The 20,823-nt window shown below is 40.9% G+C and overlaps 1 protein-coding gene across 5 annotated transcripts in view; it reads left to right on the top strand.

Moving 5' to 3' along the window:
* tjp2a (tight junction protein 2a (zona occludens 2)) overlaps nucleotides 1-20,823 on the top strand; it is a 101,509-nt gene that overhangs the window by 19,641 nt on the left and 61,045 nt on the right. The window contains exon 1 of one of the 5 annotated variants that reach the window (XM_052019194.1): nucleotides 5,103-5,191. The exons of 2 other annotated variants lie outside the window; for them this stretch is intronic. In XM_052019194.1, the coding sequence (XP_051875154.1) occupies nucleotides 5,168-5,191 (24 nt within the window). In that variant the 5' untranslated portion in view covers nucleotides 5,103-5,167. Of the gene's footprint in view, nucleotides 1-5,102; nucleotides 5,192-18,927; nucleotides 19,042-20,823 lie in introns of those variants that run through there. 2 more of the 5 variants (XM_052019192.1, XM_052019191.1) reach the window with 2 other exon arrangements.

A 20,823-nucleotide genomic window follows, 5' to 3' on the forward strand; every position in this document is an offset into this window, starting at 1 on the left:
GGCAGAACAAACATTTTCACATGCAGCTTATTTCATTGTCAGGAAATTTTTCTGGAGCTGCAGTTATGAAAAAAGAAAGATATGTGAATGTTAATTAATTACATACCTTCAGTACTGCATCAGTCTAAATCTTTTATTCTTGCATCTTGAGTCAGATTTGAACCCACAGCTGTATGACTCCAAGCTGAGAGAGTGAGCCACTGAGCCAAAGCTGAAACATTAGTATCTGGGAAAAGAATGGTCTTTTAGATCTTTTGTGTTTTGTATTCTATTTCCAGAGCTTGAAGTGGTTTTGTGATCCCAAAAAAATGTATATACAGTACAAGAAAGTTGTCAGAAAGCAGAGAAAATATAAACCTTTGGGGATGGTGAGCCTTGAAATACTTCAGAATTGTGAAAACCTGGCAAAGATTTGCCAGAAAGCTTTTGTAATGCTACTGCCATGCTACTGATGGGAATGGTGGAAAAACAATTAGAGGCAAGCGGTGTGTTAACAAAACCTTTGTTCAGCCTCCACTGCACATAAAACTTGGTACCAAAATTGTGTAGTAAACTGAGGGTGCTGTAAATTGGAAATTTGTTGGTGTATGTATGGGGATTAGAAAGTTTCATATTTTTCCACTTTGTATTTTTATGGAACAGTTCAAATTGATTTTGTTTGTAATAGTATTGACCTATACTTTGTATTCTGTTATTGTTTTACCCTGTACTACCTCAATGCACTGTGTAATGAATTGATCTGTATGAACGGTATGCAAGACAGGTTTTTGACTGTACCTTGGTACAAGTGACAATAGTATACCAATACTTAGTTGGACAAAAGATTTGTTTGTACTGGATATGCTTATCCTTGAGTTTTCCCTATAAATAGCTTACCAGGTAGCCCCAGTTTGTGGGAAAGAGTATAATTGGAGGTCATAAATACAAGATATTCCCTGTAAGGTTTATTAGTGACTTCGGGCAAAATATTCTTGCTCGGAGAGTGATCAGAATGTAGAACTTGTTCCTGCAATGAGTGGTGGAGGTGCAGAATAGGATACATTTAAGGAAAAGCTGGATGATAAACACAAGGGAGGAGGGGATAGAAGGAAAGGCCCTAATGCGTGCAAATGGGCTTATTGTAAATGGGCATGGATGTGGTGGGCAGAAGGGCTTTCTTCTGTGCTTATAATTCTATGAAATGCTGAGAGTGAGTGTTGGGGGGGGCTTGTTCAGAGCATAAACAACTAGATTAAATGGCCTGTTTCGGCACTCTAAATTCTATATATTTAGATTGTTCTGTATATTTACATAAATCTGAGAAAAATGACCTTGAGCAAATCATTTAGAAATCAGCATTTTGTGATACGAAAAATCTGCATATGGTGAAAACAATGGTACCAGCTTTGACAATGTGAAGACACCTATTTTTTTTTAAAGTTTTTTTGGCGCTTGGTAGGACTGGAGCATGCTGGTTTCAAAATTCTATGCAGAGTTTCCTTCACCATTCCAGTCCAAACCAAGCGATTTGTACAAGCCAAGGATTGTGCTTGGAGTGTTCAGTCTTTTCAACTGGTCTTGACACCTTCAAGTATTATGTATGTGAATCCTCCCCCAATTTCTTTTCCTGGGCTCCCTTTATAATTGTACAGTTTCCTACTGATTTCCAATCCTATCTCCTATGCTGCATTCTGCAAATTTGAATTTGTCCAAAACTCTGCTGGTCATGTCTTAATTCTCACTGTTTGTTCACAACACCCACTTGCCAACTACATTGACTTCTCATTGTTCTTTTTTTCCCTAATCCTTGTATGTTCTTGCCCCTCCTTTTCTCTGGAATCTCCTGTGGCTCTGCATCTCTCTGCACTATTCAAATTCTGCTGCTTTGAACATTTCTAATTGGCTACAGTATAAGTGGCCCCACCTTCATCTCCAGAATTTCACCTCCTAAACTTGTCTGCCTCCCCCTCTGTTTTATTAAGCACCTTGAAACCTATGCCTCTAAGCATAATGTATAAATATTTAGCACATGCTTTAAACAAAATGCTCCTTAAGTGCAAACTGTTGCACTGAATTTCACCATTCTTCCTTCCAAATGATAATGTTACTTGTGAATCATTATTTGACCTTGTGATGGGAGCATTGCCTCTTTCTTTCATAGTTGATTTTACCATAGCTTTTCAAATAAATTTTGCGGACAATGCTTTTGCACAATTTAGTACAGAGAACAACAACAGTGAGTGTGTCATTATTAATTGTATTGCATAAATCCATGTATGATGCATCAGTTGCCAAGAACACAAACTGTTCCTTAGTTGCCTGTCAGTGAATGAATCCATTCTTTGAAATCAGATTGTTTTTTTTACCCCAGCTGAAGCCATTTGATTGGATTAGAAATTTTAATCTTGAAATGTGTTCCACTTTACTTTGAAAATGGTTTGATATGCATTTTTTAAATTAATACTTTGAGTGGCTAAGCTCTTTTTTTAAAAAGCCATTCATTACTACGCTCATACAAAAAGCTAATACTGCAAAAAGCTAATACTGCAAAAAGTGATGGTTACACAAATCACTGACTGTAAAATCCTTTGGCATGGATCTCAAGTTGTTGTCATGGGTTCCTTGGAAGTTTTTCTCATGGGGAAAACATTGATAGCTGTGTAATGCAAGCAAAATGAGGAGACTTTTGTGTCCTGATTACTTGCATGCATGTACAGTGTGTTTATCATTAGAACACAAGAACTAGAAGCGGGAGTGGGCTATTCAGCCCTTTGCATGTGAGCTATGTTTCAGCAAGATAATGGTTGATTTTTGTTTTACTTTCCTGTAATGATACCAAATCCCTTGATCCCTTAATTGAGTGGCATGGTAGCATAGTCATTAGCACTGCTTCCTCACAGCTCCAGGGACTGCATTTGATCTTGACTCTGGTGCTCTCTCTGTGAAGTTTGCATGTTCTCCCTATTTCTCTGTGGGTTTCTGTCGGGTGCTCCAGTTCTCTGCCACACCTCATGCTGTTAATTGGCTACTGTAAATTACCCCTAGTGTAGACGGGGGGTGGGAGGAATTAGGAGTTGATGGGCTTGTGAGAAAGAAAAGGTGCAGGGTAGTACAGAGAGGAGGAATGGTACTTCTGGAATTTGCTTTGCTGGCCTCCTACTGCATTGTAATAAGTAATTAAATATCCAACTATCTATCCATTTGCCTTAAACATACTTGGTGACTGAGTCCTTGGGAGAAGAATTCCAAAACTTCACCATTCTGTGGGGTAAACACATTTCATTATTTTGGTTCTGAATTAACTTGTGAATCCAGGTTAGAAACGCCCTGCTGGAATTTTGCATATTTTAAAGAGACCACTTCTAGTACTCCCTAGTGTTTATAAGAATAGGCAGAGTCTGCTTCAGAGCCCTGGAGCCACCTTCACATGATTGCCACCTCCAACCATCCCACCCAGTCATATAACAGGTTTCTCATCTCAAATTTTCTTAATGATGAATTAACAGTGATGTGAAAGAATGAAATGTATTTGGGGGAGAAGAACACAGACATTCATGGGAGATTAATCTTTTAATTCTATGATATTCTGTCTGTTCATGTTACTAGAATAATTAAATATAGACTTGTATATGTGAAATTAAATAGTTGTTTGAAGAATATGTGAGCCAACAATGATTCTTGTTCAAGGAAGTCAAAATTTCATACCAAGTTCCTATTCTCCCTGCCCTAAAAATAAGGTATTTCAAACAACATTTTGTATTAGTTCCTGGTGAATAAATTTAGTAATATATTTTTAAGTGGCCCAGCACCCTATTTCAGATGAGACATTAAAATGAGGCTCAGCCTTTCTCTGGTTTGGTGTGAGTGATGTTGTTTGTGGTAGGATGAAGTTTGAAGCATTGGCTGATTGAACAGTAAGATTTTTTTCATCTCCCCAAAAATACTTTATTCGTTACAATTTGCAAGTATACCATACAGGAGGACAACACTGTCCCAAGCATATTATTATGTTTGTTTATTGAAATATTGTCAATATGGCATCACTTTTTCATTCCTGGACACTATTACACAGGGCTCTGTCCCTCCTGTCACTGCACAGAGAGGACCCTAAACTCCACCCTTTCCCCATATACCCAGTGGCTGCACCAAGCTTCTGTGTATTCCTCAGCACATTATTATGCACCTTGGAGTGTGCCAGCCTGAAGCACTCAGATCCAGACAGCACCTTATATAGGTAGACCAGTGAATCATTTTCACTTGAGTCCTGTTACTCCAATTACTTAACATTAATACGACTTCAGTTATCAGAGATAGTTGATGAAATACCAATGTTTTTCTTCCCCATGGCTGGGTATTGGGAGCCCAAGCTTGGCCAATTTGTGGACTTCCACACCTGTCACCCTGGAAGCTCTCTTCTCTCTGAATCCAGATTGTAGGTTCAATTCTCTCTCTCTCGCCTTGGAATTCCCGATAGAATACTTTCCCCTGTGCTGTTCTGAGAAAGCTGTGCTGCCTGGAGTGCCACCTTTCAGATGAGATGTTAAAACTCTGCCTTCCTTACTCTTGCAGGTAGATGTAAAAGAGTTCATGACATTTTCTTAAAGAGCAGGGAAGCTTTCCCTCAACGTCTTGGGGACCAACGTTTATCCCCACAACAGCATTAGACCAGATTATCTGGCCATTTTCATTTGGCTGTTTGCTGGGGTCTTGCTGTGTGCAATTGGCCGCTACATTTCCTACATTGTAACAAAGTTAGTAATGGGTTGTGAAGTGCTTTGGGACCTCTTTTTTAAAAAAAAACAAAGGCTCTTAAGGAAATGTTAATCTTGTCTTTTTGCCCCCATGAATTATTTTCAAATGGAGACTGGAAGAGGGGAAGGGGTGTGGTGACGGCGGAGATAAGATCCCCCTGATTGACAGTGAAACAGTTGTAAAGATTAATGACATATGCAGAAAAGTCTTTTTTAAATTGTTTTCTTAAGTACTTATCTTTTAAAAACAAAACATTTGCTACTAATATTATGAACATTTTTGTTTTTTTTAGAAAGGTAAGTTTTGCAAATGTAAGAGCTACAAACGCAGGTATTGGGAGGAGGAGAACCAGGTGTCTCCTTCCTGGTTTCTGGGGGTGGGGAATCCTGTCGGGTTTTTTTGAAGGAGGTTGTTTTTTTACCTGTAGATCTCCAAAATGGCTGTGAGGTTCCAGGGACAGGCAAGTATTGAGTGCATTAAGTGTTTCTGTTGATCCTTGCGCGTTGTTTATTTTGGCAGCCTCTGTTTGTTCCTCCGCTGAAACTCACGCTGTAACGCCAGCCGGAGTTTTGCAGCCTTTAGCTGCCGTTTTCTGGAGCAGTTTGCAATCCGTGGCGCCCCTGCTGTTACAGGAAGCAGCCAGGGCGTGCTGGATGCCCAGGTCCCGGTGTGGCTTTCAGCTCCTGCTCCCTACAGATGAAGACATTAACTACAATCCGTCAGAAATGCACGAGTTGAATTTGCCTCGTGTCGCATTCACCTCCATTTATCTGCGACTCTCCTGTTAATCTTGTATAAATTGCACGATGATTTAAAACTTTGCAACGTTCTTGACACCAGGTTACTCAATTCCTCTTCCTACGTAAGTTTCAGTGCAGAAGTAACTCCGTGCAAAATGCTTTTGCTAATCGCCAGTACGTATTTTTGTATTTTTTTAATGGGGGATTCTCCTTGGGGTAAGATTGTGGTTCAAATCCTTCTCCAGTCGTTGGGAGGCCATACGGCCCATTGAACCTGTGCTATTTGAAAGAGCTAGGCAGTTAATCCAATCCCCTGCCATTGTCCCATAGCCCTTCTGCTATTCAAGGCTGACCCTCCCAGTGCAGTACTGCTGCATTGTCAGTGTTGTCGTCATCCCATGCCAACTATTTCAAGAAGAGGTCCAGGGTCACGTCTCTAGTATCCAGGCTGATAATAGTCTTTCAGACACGTCTGGCTGCTTAGCTCATTATCAGTTGTGGGATCTTGCTGTGTACAAGTATGCTGCCACACCTCTTGCATTCTAACAGTGGTTGCATTTCAGGGAAAATACCTGTGGCTGCAGTGTTTTTGTTTTGGGGTATGTAAAGAGGTAATATAATTGTATTTTTTTTCTTTTTTACACAATGGATGAATTTGGAATGTGTTTGTAAACAGCTGTAGACTAATTATGATTGCTGAACAAGAAATTAGTTACCAGGCAACAATCTCTGTTGCTGCTTCCATCAACTTAAAAGTTAAAATTCGAATACTAGCCTTGCATTTACATTCTTTTTTTTAAGGTTAAAAATCATATTCTTGCTTTAGAGAAGGCAAAAGAGGAACTGTTTAGACCACAAATAGAGCAGGTGGAGTGATCAACAAATTGATTAAGTTAATTGGACATTGCAAAGTACCCACAGTACAGGTGTTGGGGGGAGTGGGGTAGGAGAATTGGGATGAGGATGATGGGCATTTGAGAGAGGTTACAGGGGAATAAATGAGGAATGGGCTTGCTCTGAGAGCTGGCATAAACGATGGGCTGAATGGCTTCCTTCTCTGTTGTAAGTAAATGCGGTTCAAGAGACACAAAATGCAAGCCTTGGATACCAAAACATACTGGCGATTAGGAAAAGCATTTTGCATGGATGTATTCCTGCAGTGAAACCTGTGTAGTAAGAAGAATTAAGTAACCAGGTGCCAAGTGTTGTAAGGTTTTTAGTCATCATTTTGGGATGTTCCAAGCTCTTTTTGGTCAGGGATATTTCTGAAGTCCACTCACTGTAGGAGAAATGTGGCAACCAGTTTGCATATGGGGAAAGTCCTACAAACAGCAATTTTTTAACAGGTCATTTGTTTTACCAGCATAGGTTGAGAGAGAAATATCCATTGTCGGACAATGGGACAGTTCCCTGGCTCATTTTGAAAAGAGGACATTGGATTTTTATTTTATGCTGCTTAGAAAGAGCTGTTTAAAGTCTTATCACCAAAGACGCAGCACTTTCTCAGCACTGCAGTGGATGAGTGCAGAGGTTACTTTGAATAAGTGTCTAGAAGGAGCCTTGAACTCTCAACTTTTGGCAGTGAGTTGTTTGGAACAGAACAGTTGGAATTTTTGGAAAAGAGGGAATAGCAGAGAGTGGGAGCCAAGCAGCTGAAGCCTGGCTGAGTGGTAGGGTGAAGGAAGAGCTGTACAGTGCTATGACTTGGAACTTTTTGAGATGGGACCTCTTGCTGTGTGTACCATTAGTTGGTCCCTTGCTGCTTCACCTTGCATTCGGTCTTTATCAGCTCTCAGTTAATGTGGCAAGAGCAACAGGGCTAAATCAGGAGCTTCTCAACAAATGGGATTTAAGCTTTGAGAGTGAATGAACAGAGAATTAATGGTGGAGGGAAACTGGTCAAATCCAGTGCAGAACAGGTAGAGGTTTTAGAGTTAGGAATGGTTAGGGGTGAGTGGGAGAGGGGGACAGAGAGACTAAAGGTGGGTAAGAATTCTGAAAATTGAACATCGCAAACTGCTTACTACCTTCAGGAATATGACCCAAATTTAAACTTCTCCCTTTAGGCAGCAGTGATTGTGTGACATGGCTGGATCAAAGCTCTTCACTTTCTTTTAAAAATAAACTGTATAAGCTGCTAACATTCAGCACTGACTATCAATGCAGAGATCAATTGAAATGCAAATACTGTAATATTGTGAGTCTTTTAAGGGTGTGATAGACGTAGCCTATAGAGGAGTGGTGGAAAGTTTGCCCATTAAGGTAGTGGCTGTCAATTCCCTGTATATCTCACTGTAAGATGTTCAGTAATTTACCCATGGTAAGTGTCAGTGAAGTTGGTTATGGCAACAATTCCTAGCTCAATATCTACATTTTCTTTAAAGACATTTGATGTTTCAGATGAATAAATAGATATGCCTCTATCCCTTCACCTGGAAATGGTAGAATGATACCCAGTCTGTGGGGAACATGTAAAGAACATAGTCGAGGGTGAAATTGCGCTGAGAGGTAGTAGTAAATATCTGGTTTGCCCAAGGAGAGTGTGGAAAATCGTGGTGATGGGGAGTAATGTTTTGCTTTCATGGGCCTTACTCCTGAATTGGACACTTAAAAACAATAACATTAGTGAAGAAGAAATAAAGGACTGCAGATGCTGGAATCTAGATGAAAAACACAATGATGCTGGAGGAACTCAGCAGGTCTACCTATCACCATGTTATGCCCACCCCACCTCCCCTCTTTTGTCCACCTATCACTGCTCTGCTTTTCCCTCCCATATACTGGGCTTCCCCTTTTCCTATCTTCAGTCCTGAAGAAGGGTCCTGACCTGAAACGTTGACAGCCTGCCTTTCTCCATGGATGCTGCCTGGACTGCTGAGTTCCTCCAGCATCATAATGTTTAACATTAGTGAAGGAATTTGATCAGATGGATGCTTTCACTTTTGGGGAGGGGAGGGGGAAACTAAGGCTAATGAATAATAAAATATTTCCTATTGAATTTGTTAATGACTTTAGGCAAGCCGCCTTTATACAGACTAGTGAGAATGTGCAGTTTATGAATTGTAATTGAGGTGAATTAACACTGATGCATTTAAGGGGAGGTTGGTAAATGCCCAAGGGAGAAAGGGCTAGAAGGATCTGACAGTGAGATGAAACTGGAGGAAGCTTGTATGGAGCACATACACTAGCACAGGACATTTGGGCCAATCATTTGTTTCTGTTCTGTGGATGTTAATATAAACAAACACTTAGTTTGGAGTGGTATTTTTAACCTTTTTCTTTCAACAAAAAAAAATAAGTGCCATGCTTCCTGAAGAAAAGTTTTCAAATGAGAAATAAATGACTGTGTCGCGGCTGCTACCGCGATGTGAAAGCAAGGCACTAGTCGGTGGTCTGCAGAACAAAAACTGATTTATTTTCCAGCCTTGCGTGGGCCTTTTAAGAGGAACGGTTCCCGCCCACCGAAAACGGAAATGACGTATGCGCTACGTCATCAAACCTTTCCCGCGCACGGGTTCTCCCCGTCACTCGGGGAAGACGAAGGCCCGAAGCCATCTTGGGCCTCGTCACTCCGACAACGCGCGACCCAACCGCCAAGCCGGTTCGCTTGCTCGGACGGTGAGTCACAACAACTGCAACACAAAATGCTGGAGGAACTCAACAGGACAGGGAGCAACTATGGAGGGAAATGGACAGTCAACATTTCAGGTTGAGACCCTTCATCTGGACTCTTGCTCCAGATTCCAGCATCTGCAGTCTCCTGTTTCTCCAGAAACAAATGACTGGTGGTTTGGCAGATAATAGAGAATTCCAGTTTTAAGATATTTATTTATTAGTCATGTGTACATCGAAACACAGTGAAATATGTCTTTGCGTCACTGAGAATGTGCTGGGGCCAGCCCGCAAGTGTTGCCACTCTTCCAGCACCAACATAGCATGCCCACAACTCCTACTCTGTATATCTTTGGAATGTGGGAGGAAACTAGAGCACCTGGAGGAAACCCACACAGACATGGGGAGAACATACAAACTCCTTGCAGACAGTGGCAGGAATTGAACCTGGGTCACTGGTGCTGTAATAGCATTGCGCTAACTGAGTGGGGCAATGATGATTAAAGTTGATGCACAAAGCTCAGGCAGACTGTTGAAGAATGAGAGATTGCATAGATGGTGAAGGAAGGCAAATACAAAGATATGCAGCTGAGGCTTTTAAATGTCACGTGGGAAGAGCTGTCTGTAGATCTGGAGAAGGGTGAATGGATGCTAGTAAGGGACAAGAATACAGAGCTCCCACTGAACAACTTCTTATTGGTCAAGAGCATCTTGGGCCCCTAGTGATGTATTTGGGTCATGCAATGGGTCTGAATTTGCCCCCTGCCCCCCCCCCATGAAACTGTTGAGGAAAGCCACATCCCAGAGCTGTCAAGATATTTCAATTCTGACATTAAGAAGCATTTGAACCCTTAAACATAATATTAAATCAATATTTTGGAATGAATATCACCTGGAAAAACTTAACTGCAAATATGATTAATTAAAAGTATGCAACTTTTTGGAGTCTGTTGCGTGCCATGAATCACTGGCAGAGCTAATCCTGCAAGTTCAGGACATCCACATTTCTGCAAGAGACCCAAATGTGTCAGCAAGTTCCAGCATAGGGAGTTGGGGTTTGTGGGAGAAAAAGGTTGAGCAATTGAACATAGAGTTGTGATTTGGACTCTGGGTGGTGAAATGGGGTAGTAGCCATGAACTACTGAGGATCAATAAATAGGCTTTGGGAAGCAAAAAGCCTATTTCAGATTTGAAACAAAGTGCTACAAATGCTCAGTAAGTCGGGCAGTATTTGCAGGGGAAGAGAGAGAAGCAATATACATTTCAGATTGTGACCTTTTGTCAGAACTGGGTGTACTTCTGAAGAAAAGTCATCAACCAAAAAGTTTAACTTTTTTTTTCTCTCTTTCGAGATGCTGCCTGACCTGAGTATTTCCAGCATTTTGTGTTTTATTTTAAATGGGTGTTATGGCTTATAATGCTTAAGGGTTAAACGATAATCCAAGGTTTTGCTGGGCCTGTTTGGTTTTAAAGAACTAACAGCAAGCATGCAAAAATCACTTGGAGGGAAGTGACGTTCATGATTTTGACTTCTACATTTTTCACCATTTAATGTAATCAGATAATTTGCCGGCTGAGGTTCGGGAACAAATCTGGTTATAATATTGGAGAACTTTAATAGAACTCCAATAGTTTAGAAGGATTCATGAGTTTGGCCCCTCTGATTTTTGACTATTTGCATTTCTGCATTCAGCTTATTGTATATGTAGTTACCTACGTTAACCTGGTTAACTTTAACTGCAGGAGGTTAAAGGTTAAATAGTTGGCATTCCAAAGAGACGAGAATTTTGTCTTCAATCGGATTTTCCCTTTTGGTTTGTTCCAGTTTATAACTCCATGCTCTCCTTGTATTCCCAGCCAATGCTTAGGCCTCAGCCCAAATTGACAAATGATCACCTTGTTGTCAAATTGCCGTCTGTGGAAACCTGTTGTGGGCAGTTGCCTGCCAGGTTTCCAGTACTGAAGCACTTCAAAAGTAAAATGTTTTATCCCAAGATCCTGAAACACACTGTATGAAGGGAGCCCCTTACTTAACATGGATAATGTCAAATCAACTGCATTATTCATTAACAAACGTGAGGGCCTTGTGTAATCTCACCTATTTTCAGTTTAAATCAGGCTGCCTGTGGAGTGATCCACTAAATTTCCTTGAAGTGATCAGTTTAAATCACAGCAATCAGATTTGTAGCTGTATTTTGTTTTGGAATCTTGAATTTATTTATTATGATAGACTGTCCAAAAACTGCTCAAAGTGTGTAACTGAATAACTTCATTTTTTAAAAATTGTGGCTGACAATGCAGTCAATGACCCAAGCAACTTTGGCTTGCTGGCTTGCTGCCTTGCCTTCTGTGACAAAAATGTTAGTCTTCAGAAAGCTGGAGTGCTTCACCCAAGTGGAGGTTTATTTGAAAAGCTTTGCTCAGCTCTGAAATGAGATTCAGTCTCATTCTTTTGTATGCTGGTTTATTGCACAGCTTTTCTCATGGGCATACGTAGCTTTTCTGAAGCTGAATGGTGGGGCGAGGATGTTTCCTTGTCTCCACTGCTTATTGCAGAAATAGAACCAAACCCAGCAAAAGACAATCACAGGCTTTAGTCTTTTAAAATTATTACTGTTTACTTTCAAGCCCTTGGGTGGATTCAGTGTTGGAAATTGTTTCAACATGTTTCAATGGATCATTTGTTGCATTTTTGTTTAAGGCTGCAAAGGCTATTAGATAGCATGGTTGACCTTCAGCAGAATTGTTCAGGTATTGGCGATCGCTGCAGTTTTTATTTGTTTTGTGTAGTCAATTTTTCTGTCCTCCCAGAGTCCTAAATCGATGTGGTCTAGCAGGCAGTCATGTGCCTATTTGTGCCTGGGCTGGTGCTTGAAGGGTAACAACACCTTGCAATTATAACCTAGCAATGTGTTTCAAGGCATTTCACAAAGCATTATCACTGGAAAACTAAGTGCAACATAAGGTATTAGGGCAAAGGTTTAGTCAAAGATACAAATTTTAAGAAGGGGGAGAGGTAATGAGGTAGAATGCTTTAGGGTAGGGATTTTGGAGATTTAATGGTAGCTGAAACCATCATCACTTCTAATAGTGAGGCTCCAGAGATTGGAATTAGAATGCCGAGATATTGGCTGGCTAGAGGGTATTAGGGAAGGAGCAGGGTAAGGACATGGAGTGATTTTTGAAGGACAAAAAAGAACAAACTGCTGGAGGAGCTCAGTGGGTTGAGCAGCATCTTTAGAGGCAGAGGGATGCTCAACATTTCAGTTTAGGGCTGACGCAGGGTCTCCACTCAAAACGCCGACCATCTCTCCATTGCTTCCCATGGGGTAGTGCCCAGAATTGGCATGAGTATTCCAGCCGGGGCCTAATTTGTGCTTCTACAGCTAATTTTTTTTCAGTCTGTGACCTTGGTGTGTCATGTTCTGCTACTGTTTGGTTTCCCCATGAGCTGTTCTTGCTGATGCCTGTCTTTACTTTGTGTAATAGGGAGACATTTAGTGATGTGTTCTGTTTGCAAAGGAGGCAGCATTATAATTAACATTTTGTGAGGTCAGCAGTTGAGGCAAAACATGTCATCTCGTTATTGGCAGACATCTTTTATATGTGCCTCAGGATTGCACCCTGTCTAGTGATTTTAATGTGTCAAATATGTTTGGATGGGCAGATTAGTCTCATGATTAGTTCATAGGAGTTTTGTGTGACCTTTCAGAATACTGGAAACTTTGTATTTTAAAAATAATTTTCTCAAACTGGTTTATTGATTCATAGTTGACAGAGAATGCATTACTCTCAGGTGTGCTGCTTTCTGAATGAAGCCCTGAACTGGGTCACTGACTGCTCACGCAAGTGGACCTAAAAGATTTTGTAGTACGAAGAGGGGAGTGTTCTCTAGTGTCCCAGCCATCATTTGTCAACATGTCAAGAACACTCCATTCACACATTGCTGTGTGGAAGCTTGTTGTGTCCTTATTGACTACTATCTTTTATTGTATTACAACAGTGACCTTGCTCCAAAAGTACTTAAATAAAAACACGAAATGCTGCAAATGCTCAGTTGGTCAGAAGCAGCCATGGAAAGAAACAATTAACACTTCAGGTCAAACAAACTTTAATTCTGCTTCTCAGTCCACAGATGCTGCCTGACCTGAGTGCGTCCAGCATTTTGTTTTATTTCAGATTTCTTGCATCTGCTGTTTTCTTTTATTCAACTCCAAAAGCATTTCATAATGTGTGTTGGATGGCTTGAGAGTATGAAAGGTGTAACAGAACTGTAAAGGATTATTCTATGAAGCAGTTGTGTTTTTCCTTCCAAGTTCACACCAATTTTCTGCGATTGATCAATATCAAGGACAGCCTTTCATAAGGGATTACTTGCCACTGAAAGTAATTCTTCAGATTCAGACTCCCATTTAAATATTTTTGAAAATTAAAATCTGGCTCAATTTTTGTGTGTGCTTTTCATTGTAGATTGGTGCTTGGTGCATGGTTTTCACATTTTAATGACTCTGAAATGCTTAACATGGCAAAACTTTTATTTCCTGGCAAGATTTGTGCTCTCTTTGGCTCTCGTTTGCTGGTACAATGCTAAAACAGCAACCAAGGAAAACTGAAGTGACTTGAATAATTTAGCATGTGATGTAGGTTTTTTTTCCACAATCATAAGCTCTCTGGTGTGATAAAATCTATTTGGGCTGTGTCCACGTTTATTTTTAATCCTGGTTGCTCCTGGTTTCGGGAATGTCTAATGAAGACCAGCCAGCTTGAGACAGGCACAGCATCTTAATAGGTAATTTGTGCATAAGTACAAAGATGGCTTGTGGTGATGGATGAAAGAAAATGTGTTGGATATCCTCACTGACCATGTTCTTTTAAATGGTACTTTATATTCTGTCTTTGGATAGGGGACCATTCAGCCTCCTGAGTGTATTGCATTTGACAAATTGCTGATCTGTATCTTAATTCTGTCCACCTGTCTTGTTTGTTTTCTTGTTTATTGGTTTTTCAGAAACTGAGCATCATGGGCGAGGCCAGCATTTATTGCCCATCCGCAAGTATCCTTAAAGTGGTGATGAGCTGCTGCTGTGAACTGCTGCAGTCGCCTGTTGAGGATACTCTTGCAGCAGAGTTAGGTAGGGAGATGCAAGATTTGGACCCAGTGGTGGTGAAGGGCCAGCAATGCATTTCCATATCAATATGGTACGTGACTTAGAGAAGAGTTTGCAGATGGTGTTCTCGTGTGCCTTGCTGCCCTTGTCCTTGGTGGTAGAGGTTGTGGGATTGGAGATGCTGTCAGGGTAGCCAGGGCAAGTAATTGCACTGCATTTTGTTGGTCGTATACACTGCAGTCTCTGTGCATGGTGGTGGAGAGAGTAAAAATGAAGGAAGCTGTTTTGTCCTGGATGGTGTTGAGCTTCTTGGGAGTTGCTGGAGTTTCTCTCATCCAAGCAAGTGAAGCATATTCCATTATGCACCTGACTTGTTTGTGGTAACAGAAAGGCTTTGAAATATCATGTGATGAGTCTCTCACTACGGGGTACCCAGCCTCTTACCTCTTAAAACTGCACTAATTGTGTGGCCATTCCAGCTGAGTTTCTGGTCAATGTTGGTCCTCTGGATGTTGTTTGTGGGGGTCTTGGCAATGATATTGCTGTTGGGTGTTGGTTAGACTTCCTCTGGTTGGAGATGGTCATTGGCTGACACATTCGTGATGCAAATGTTACCTGACACTTATCCACTAATGCCTGAATATTGTCCAGGTCTTGGTGCTTGCAGACATGGACTAGTTTATTTGCTGAGGGATTGTAAACACTTTTTCATTGCAAACCACCTGACTTAATGGTGGAAGGGAAGGTCTTTGAAGCAGCTGAAGGTGTTTTTGCCCTGGACATTAACCTGAGGAACTCCCAGCAATGATGTCCTGGGGCTGGAATGATTTGATCTCCAACAACCACAACAGTCTTCCATTGTATGAGGTTGTCAAAGTTGACCTGCGCTTCTGTTTAAAAAAAAATCAGACAACAGCAGAACCAAAGAACTTACAATAAATGCTTTATTAGCTTTCGCTAGCAGGAGTGGGGGAATACAGAGAGAGAGTAAACCATGTAACCTTAACTATACCGAAACCCACTCGAAGAGGACTCGGCTACAGCATACCTTTATACCCATTTTCGAGGGAAAACTAGGTAAGAAGTTACACTTACACAGGCAATTGTTTACATGAAGTTTCTAGCATAACAAGATGTGTCTTTAAAAAAAACTACTACTTTTCCACTTGCATCTGACATTGAAACTAGACAAAACTAAATCACACTATAAATGAGATCATTCTTTACCTTGAGAAGCATACTATTAACTCTTACACTGCCAGTCATTAACCTTTGCATTCCCAGCTATCTCTTACAAGGTATAACTCCAGCTTTTGATGTGCTTTCCCTTGATATACATTGACTTCATCTCAAGCAGGGTTCCTTGATGCCATCCTCAGCCCAATGTTGTCTAGATCTCAAGGGCAGTTGCTCTCTCCTCACCTCTGGAATTCAGCTCTGTGGTCCATGTTGATGTCAGTATTATAACCAGACAGGAACAGTTTTGCTTGAGATGCAGCTAGTTCTGGAGTGCAGGTCTTCATTTGTTTGGATGTTCTCTGGTCCCTTATCCAGTGCTGTTATCTATGTCTGGGTATCCCCTGGAACGAAACAAATTGAGATGAGAATATCAGGAGGAAGCAGAGCTGCTTCATCTACTTGGCACATCTGGATGGACGTGGTTAGATGCATCAATCTTGTCTTTAGCTCTTGGCTCGTGGGTCTTGCCATCATTGTGCATGGGTATACAGTGGCATGCAAAAGTTTGGGCACCCCTGGTCAATATTTCTGTTACTGTGAATAGCTAAGCGACTAAAAGATGACCTGATTTCTGAAAGGCATGAAGTTAAAGATGACACATTTCTTTACTATTTTAAGCAAGATTACTTTTTTATTTCCATCTTTTATAGTTTCAAAATAACAATAAAAGGAAAAGAGCCCGAAGCAAAAGTTTGGGCACCCTACGTGGTCACTACTTAGTAACACCCCCTTTGGCAAGTATCACAGCTTGTAAACACTTTCTGTAGCCAGCTAAGAGTCTTTCAATCCTTGTTTGAGGGATTTTCGCCCACTCTTCCTTGCAAAAGGCTTCTAGTTCTGTGAGATTCTTGGGCCGTCTTGCATGCACTGCTCTTTTGAGGTCTATCCACAGATTTTCGATGATGTTTAGGTCGGGGGACTGTGAGGGCCATGGCAAAACCTTCAGCTTGTGCCTCTTGAGGTAATCCATTGTGGATTTTGAAGTGTGTTTAGGATCGTTATCCTGTTGTAGAAGCCGTCCTCTTTTCATCTTCAGCTTTTTAGACGGTGTGATATTTGCTTCCAGAATTTGCTGGTATTTAATTGAATTCATTCTTCCCTCTACCAGTGAAATGTTCCGTGTTGCTACTGGCTGCAACACAAGCCCAAAGCATGATCTATCCATCCCCATGCTTAACAGTTGGAGACGTGTTCTTTTCATGAAATTCTGCACCCTTTTTTCTCCAAACATACCTTTGCTCATTGCAGCCAAAATGTTCTATTGTAACTTCTTCAGTCCACAGGACTTGTTTCTAAAATGCATCAGGCTTGTTTAGATGTTCCTTTGCAAACTTCTGATGCTGAATTTTGTGGTGAGAACGCAGGAAAGGTTCTCTTCTGATGACTTTTCCATGAAGTTCGTATTTGTGCAGGTGTCACTACACAGTAGAATAGTGCACCACCACTCCAGATTCTGCTAAATCTTCCTGAAGGTCTTTTGCAGTCAAACGGGGTTTTGATTTGCCTTTCTAGCAATCCTACGAGCAGTTTTCTTGGTCTTCCAGACCTCAACTTGACCTCCACAGTTCCTGTTAACTGCCATTTCTTAATTACATTACAAACTGAGGAAATGGCTATCTGAAAACACTTTGCTATCTTCTTATAGCCTTCTCCTTCTTATAGCTTTGTGGGCATCATTTATTTTAACCTTCAGAGTGCTAAGCAGCTGCTTAGAGGAGCCCATGGCTGCTGATTGTTGGGATGAGGTTTGAGGAGTCAGGGTATTTATAAAGCTTTGAAATTTGCATCACCTGGCTTTTCCTAACAATGACTGTGAACAAGCCATAGCCCTAACAAGCTAATGAAGGTCTGAGACCTTGGTAAAAGTTATCTAAGAGCTCAAATCTCTTGGGGTGCCCAAATTTTTGCATGGTGCTCCTTTCCTTTTTTCACTCTAAAATTGTACAAAACAAAAATAATACACTAATCTTGCTTAAAATGTTGTAAAGAATGTTTCATCTTTAACTTGATGACTTTGAGATCAATTCATCTTCTACTCACTTAACTATTCACAGTAACAGAAATTTTGATTGGGGTGCCCAAACTTTTGCATGCCACTGTATTCTTGGTTCTGTGACTTTGAATGCCCTTGGTATACTGAAAATAGACAGGTCAGGCAGCACCCATGGAGAGAGAAACAATTGATATTTGAGGTCAATGATCACAAATCACTGATTCTGTAGATATCTTAAAGCATCCACCTGGCTTAAAGTGAATGTTACAGCTTTCCACCACCTTTTTACATGAAGTTTTTTTCCTGTGAATACTGAAGTGCTTCACATGGCCACCCTGGGTTGAGTGGCCTCCTGTTGTGCCCCAATTTTTTTCTATAATTCTCTAACTATGCCCCTAAGCTGCCTTGCCTGTGGTTTTCAGCTTTGTAGTACTCCTCTGCTCTGAACTTGCTTATCTGCTTCTACTCTCTATCAGATCCTTTAATCCTCAACAAGGCAACATCCATCATCAAAGATCCCCACTGTCCGGGCCATGACATTTTTTTTCAACAGCTACCATTGGGCAGGAGGAGCAGAAGCCTGAAGTCCACCACCACCAGGTTCAAGAACAGCTACTTCCTTTCAATCATTCGGTTCTTGGACCAACCAGCCAAACCTTAATCACCACTACAGTTTAGCAACACTATGACCACTCTGATCATTTTGCACTAAAATGAACTTTTTTTTGTTCTAATTGCTTTTTTTTATTTGTTTTTTTTTGTAAAAACTTGTATAATTTAATTTTAATTTGTTTTTCTTGTGAATACTGCTTATGAAGCTATGTGCCTGTGATGCTGCTGCAAGGAAGCTAATTTGACTTTGATCTATGCTGAGGGCATCATCTAATTTTAACGGTAACTTGAATTGATGTTTAAATATGTCAGTGTATCTGTTTGATATCCAATTTAAACTGGATACATTATGCATGCAAATTGTTGTGACTTGATCTTTTTTATTAAGACGTTTGTGGGAATTGGTTCCCACACTGATGTGAAAGGAATTTCTTGATTCTGTGGATGTGATTTGACCAAGTGGGCAGCAAATAGTTAACATTACTGTGGTTCATTCCCACAGTTCCCTTGCTTAATCCATCATTGTAATACTGTTGAGATTTAGTCTTTTATAAGTACAGTGGATAAAAAAGCAAGTTCAGTTTTAAGTTGAATGACTAGTGTAATGTATATGTCTACTCTTTATTTGTAAGTTTGGATATGATTAGCAGTTTTATTTGCAGTGATCATACACCACAGCCCCTACTTGGTATGTATGGTGTTATAATGCACTAAATTTCAGTGTAGCAGCCAAGGTTCTGTGACTGACTTGCGTCCTGAATGGGTTGTTGTGCCTCTCCAGTACAATAGCAACTGGCTGGATTTGTGGTACATGTAGGGCAGCAGTGTATTAAGGTTATGTAATCCAGCTTGATAAATTCTGGAAATGGATGTATTCCAGCCGTGAGGCTGACTAGCCGTAGGTGATCGCTACAGTGCAGCATTGCACTTCGGTATGAAGTCCCTACAAGCATTGCAAAGAAAATGGGCCCATCTGATGCATTCGTTCAGGCTTAACAGGGGATTTGTGAGTCACTTGCCTCTTCTTTCTGCTTTCAAACTTCTTGTCTGTCTTAATCGGGCTCTGTATACTTTCCGTTATAAGGTGACCCAGAGTTTGTCTCTGGTAATTGAACATTGTGGCTAACTACTTTCTACTGCTGCAGTCTAAACTGGTATAATGCTGCCAATTAAGAGGTTTAATTGTTGTGCTGGCAACGAATTTCTTCAGATGCAAACTAGAATCAAACGAATGGTGCCAAGTAAATCTATTTGCAGGAAATGTGTATGCAGTTTTCTTTATAAATCATCTGATTTATACCTAATGAATTGTAGAATGACTCATCACATCTCTGTGGATTCTTTCAAAGGAATATTTAGTGCCATTTTATCTCCCCTGTCCAACTTTTTTTTTAAACCAATAGTCCTTCAAATTTTTCTTGTGAAGTGTTTAGTTCGGTTCCCTTATTGGAACTTTCCTTTTAGCCAGCCCACTTCAGGCACAAAATATGATCTCCCCTAGGGTTTTTGAACTTCTTGTTTGTTAAACCACTTTCCTTAAACCTGTATCTATTGCTTTGTTAGTCAAGATTGAGTTGGGTTAAGTCCTGACTTGGATTCAAAGGTTGTGTGTTCAAATTTCAGTTGAGTAACTTGAGCACAAAACTCTAGACGAACACTTTGACCCACTCTTGAACCATGTATTCTTTCAGTCTTTTTGAGAGTTGATGTTTCTTTTGTGGAAGAACTTTATTGCTAATAATAGGCCTTTATTTATAAGATGTTTATGGATACATGCAGTCTTTCAGATGAAACATTAAAACAAGGCTCCAACAGCCCTTGGATGAAGGTAAAAGTTGTAAAGGCACTAATTTGAAAAGAAGGGGTGTTCTAGATGTGCTAGGGCCAATGAGTATTTAGTCCATGACCCAGCATGGCCCCTTGCCCTGATCAATATCTTCTGGGTGTGGCTGAATCAAGCTGTGTGTAGAAGTCCCACGCCACCAAGTTCAGGAACCGCTATTTTCCTACAATGATCAGGTTCTTAACCCTAACCCTACCTCAGCAATGGAACACTACAGACCACCTCTTTCGCTACCACGGACTTGTCACTGATTGTGCCTTTTGTTTTTTTGCATTAAGGTCTTGTTTTTGTACAGACTTTTCTTTCTCTTTCACTGTCTTGTATAATTTATTTATAATTTACACTCTGTCTATACCTACATGCCTGTGATGCTGCTGCAGACAAGTTTTTCATTATATCTGTACCTCACCGTACTTGTGCACGTGACAATAAACTGGACTTGACCCTGGGCGGGCAAACACCAAGTGTCTCTACATGCCCCTGGTGTTAATGTATGGGTGTGGCCAATGTTGACTTGGAACATTCCTTTCAGTGGCATCCTGCTGTACTACCTGCCCCTTGGAGGTTTTTGCAGAAAAATACCCTCTACTCTGCAGTGGCTTGTGTAGAAGGTCCTCAAGCCCTGTAAGAAAAGGAGACAGTGGATCTGTTGGATAGTTCCCTGACCAGACTATCAAAGTCATTTGGCACAATGCCTGAGCATCAGGGATTTCAAACAAGTTCAAAGACTTTGCATAGCTGGTGGCTAGTAGGATTTCTTCCCCCTGTTTTTTTTTCTCCCCCCATCCCTCAAGTACTTGTACCTAAAGCTACTGCATACTGTCCTCCAGGAAGCTGAGTTTGCTGAGCGGGTGAGGGAAGGGATGCAGTGGTCTTTGTCGCGATTTGTCCCCCTGAGGCTGTATAAACCAGGACTGTGCTCTACAGACCGTTCCCAGGGATGCA

This window comes from Pristis pectinata, chromosome 7, assembly GCF_009764475.1.
Source record: "Pristis pectinata isolate sPriPec2 chromosome 7, sPriPec2.1.pri, whole genome shotgun sequence".
In the NCBI taxonomy this organism is placed as follows: Eukaryota; Metazoa; Chordata; class Chondrichthyes; order Rhinopristiformes; family Pristidae; genus Pristis; species Pristis pectinata.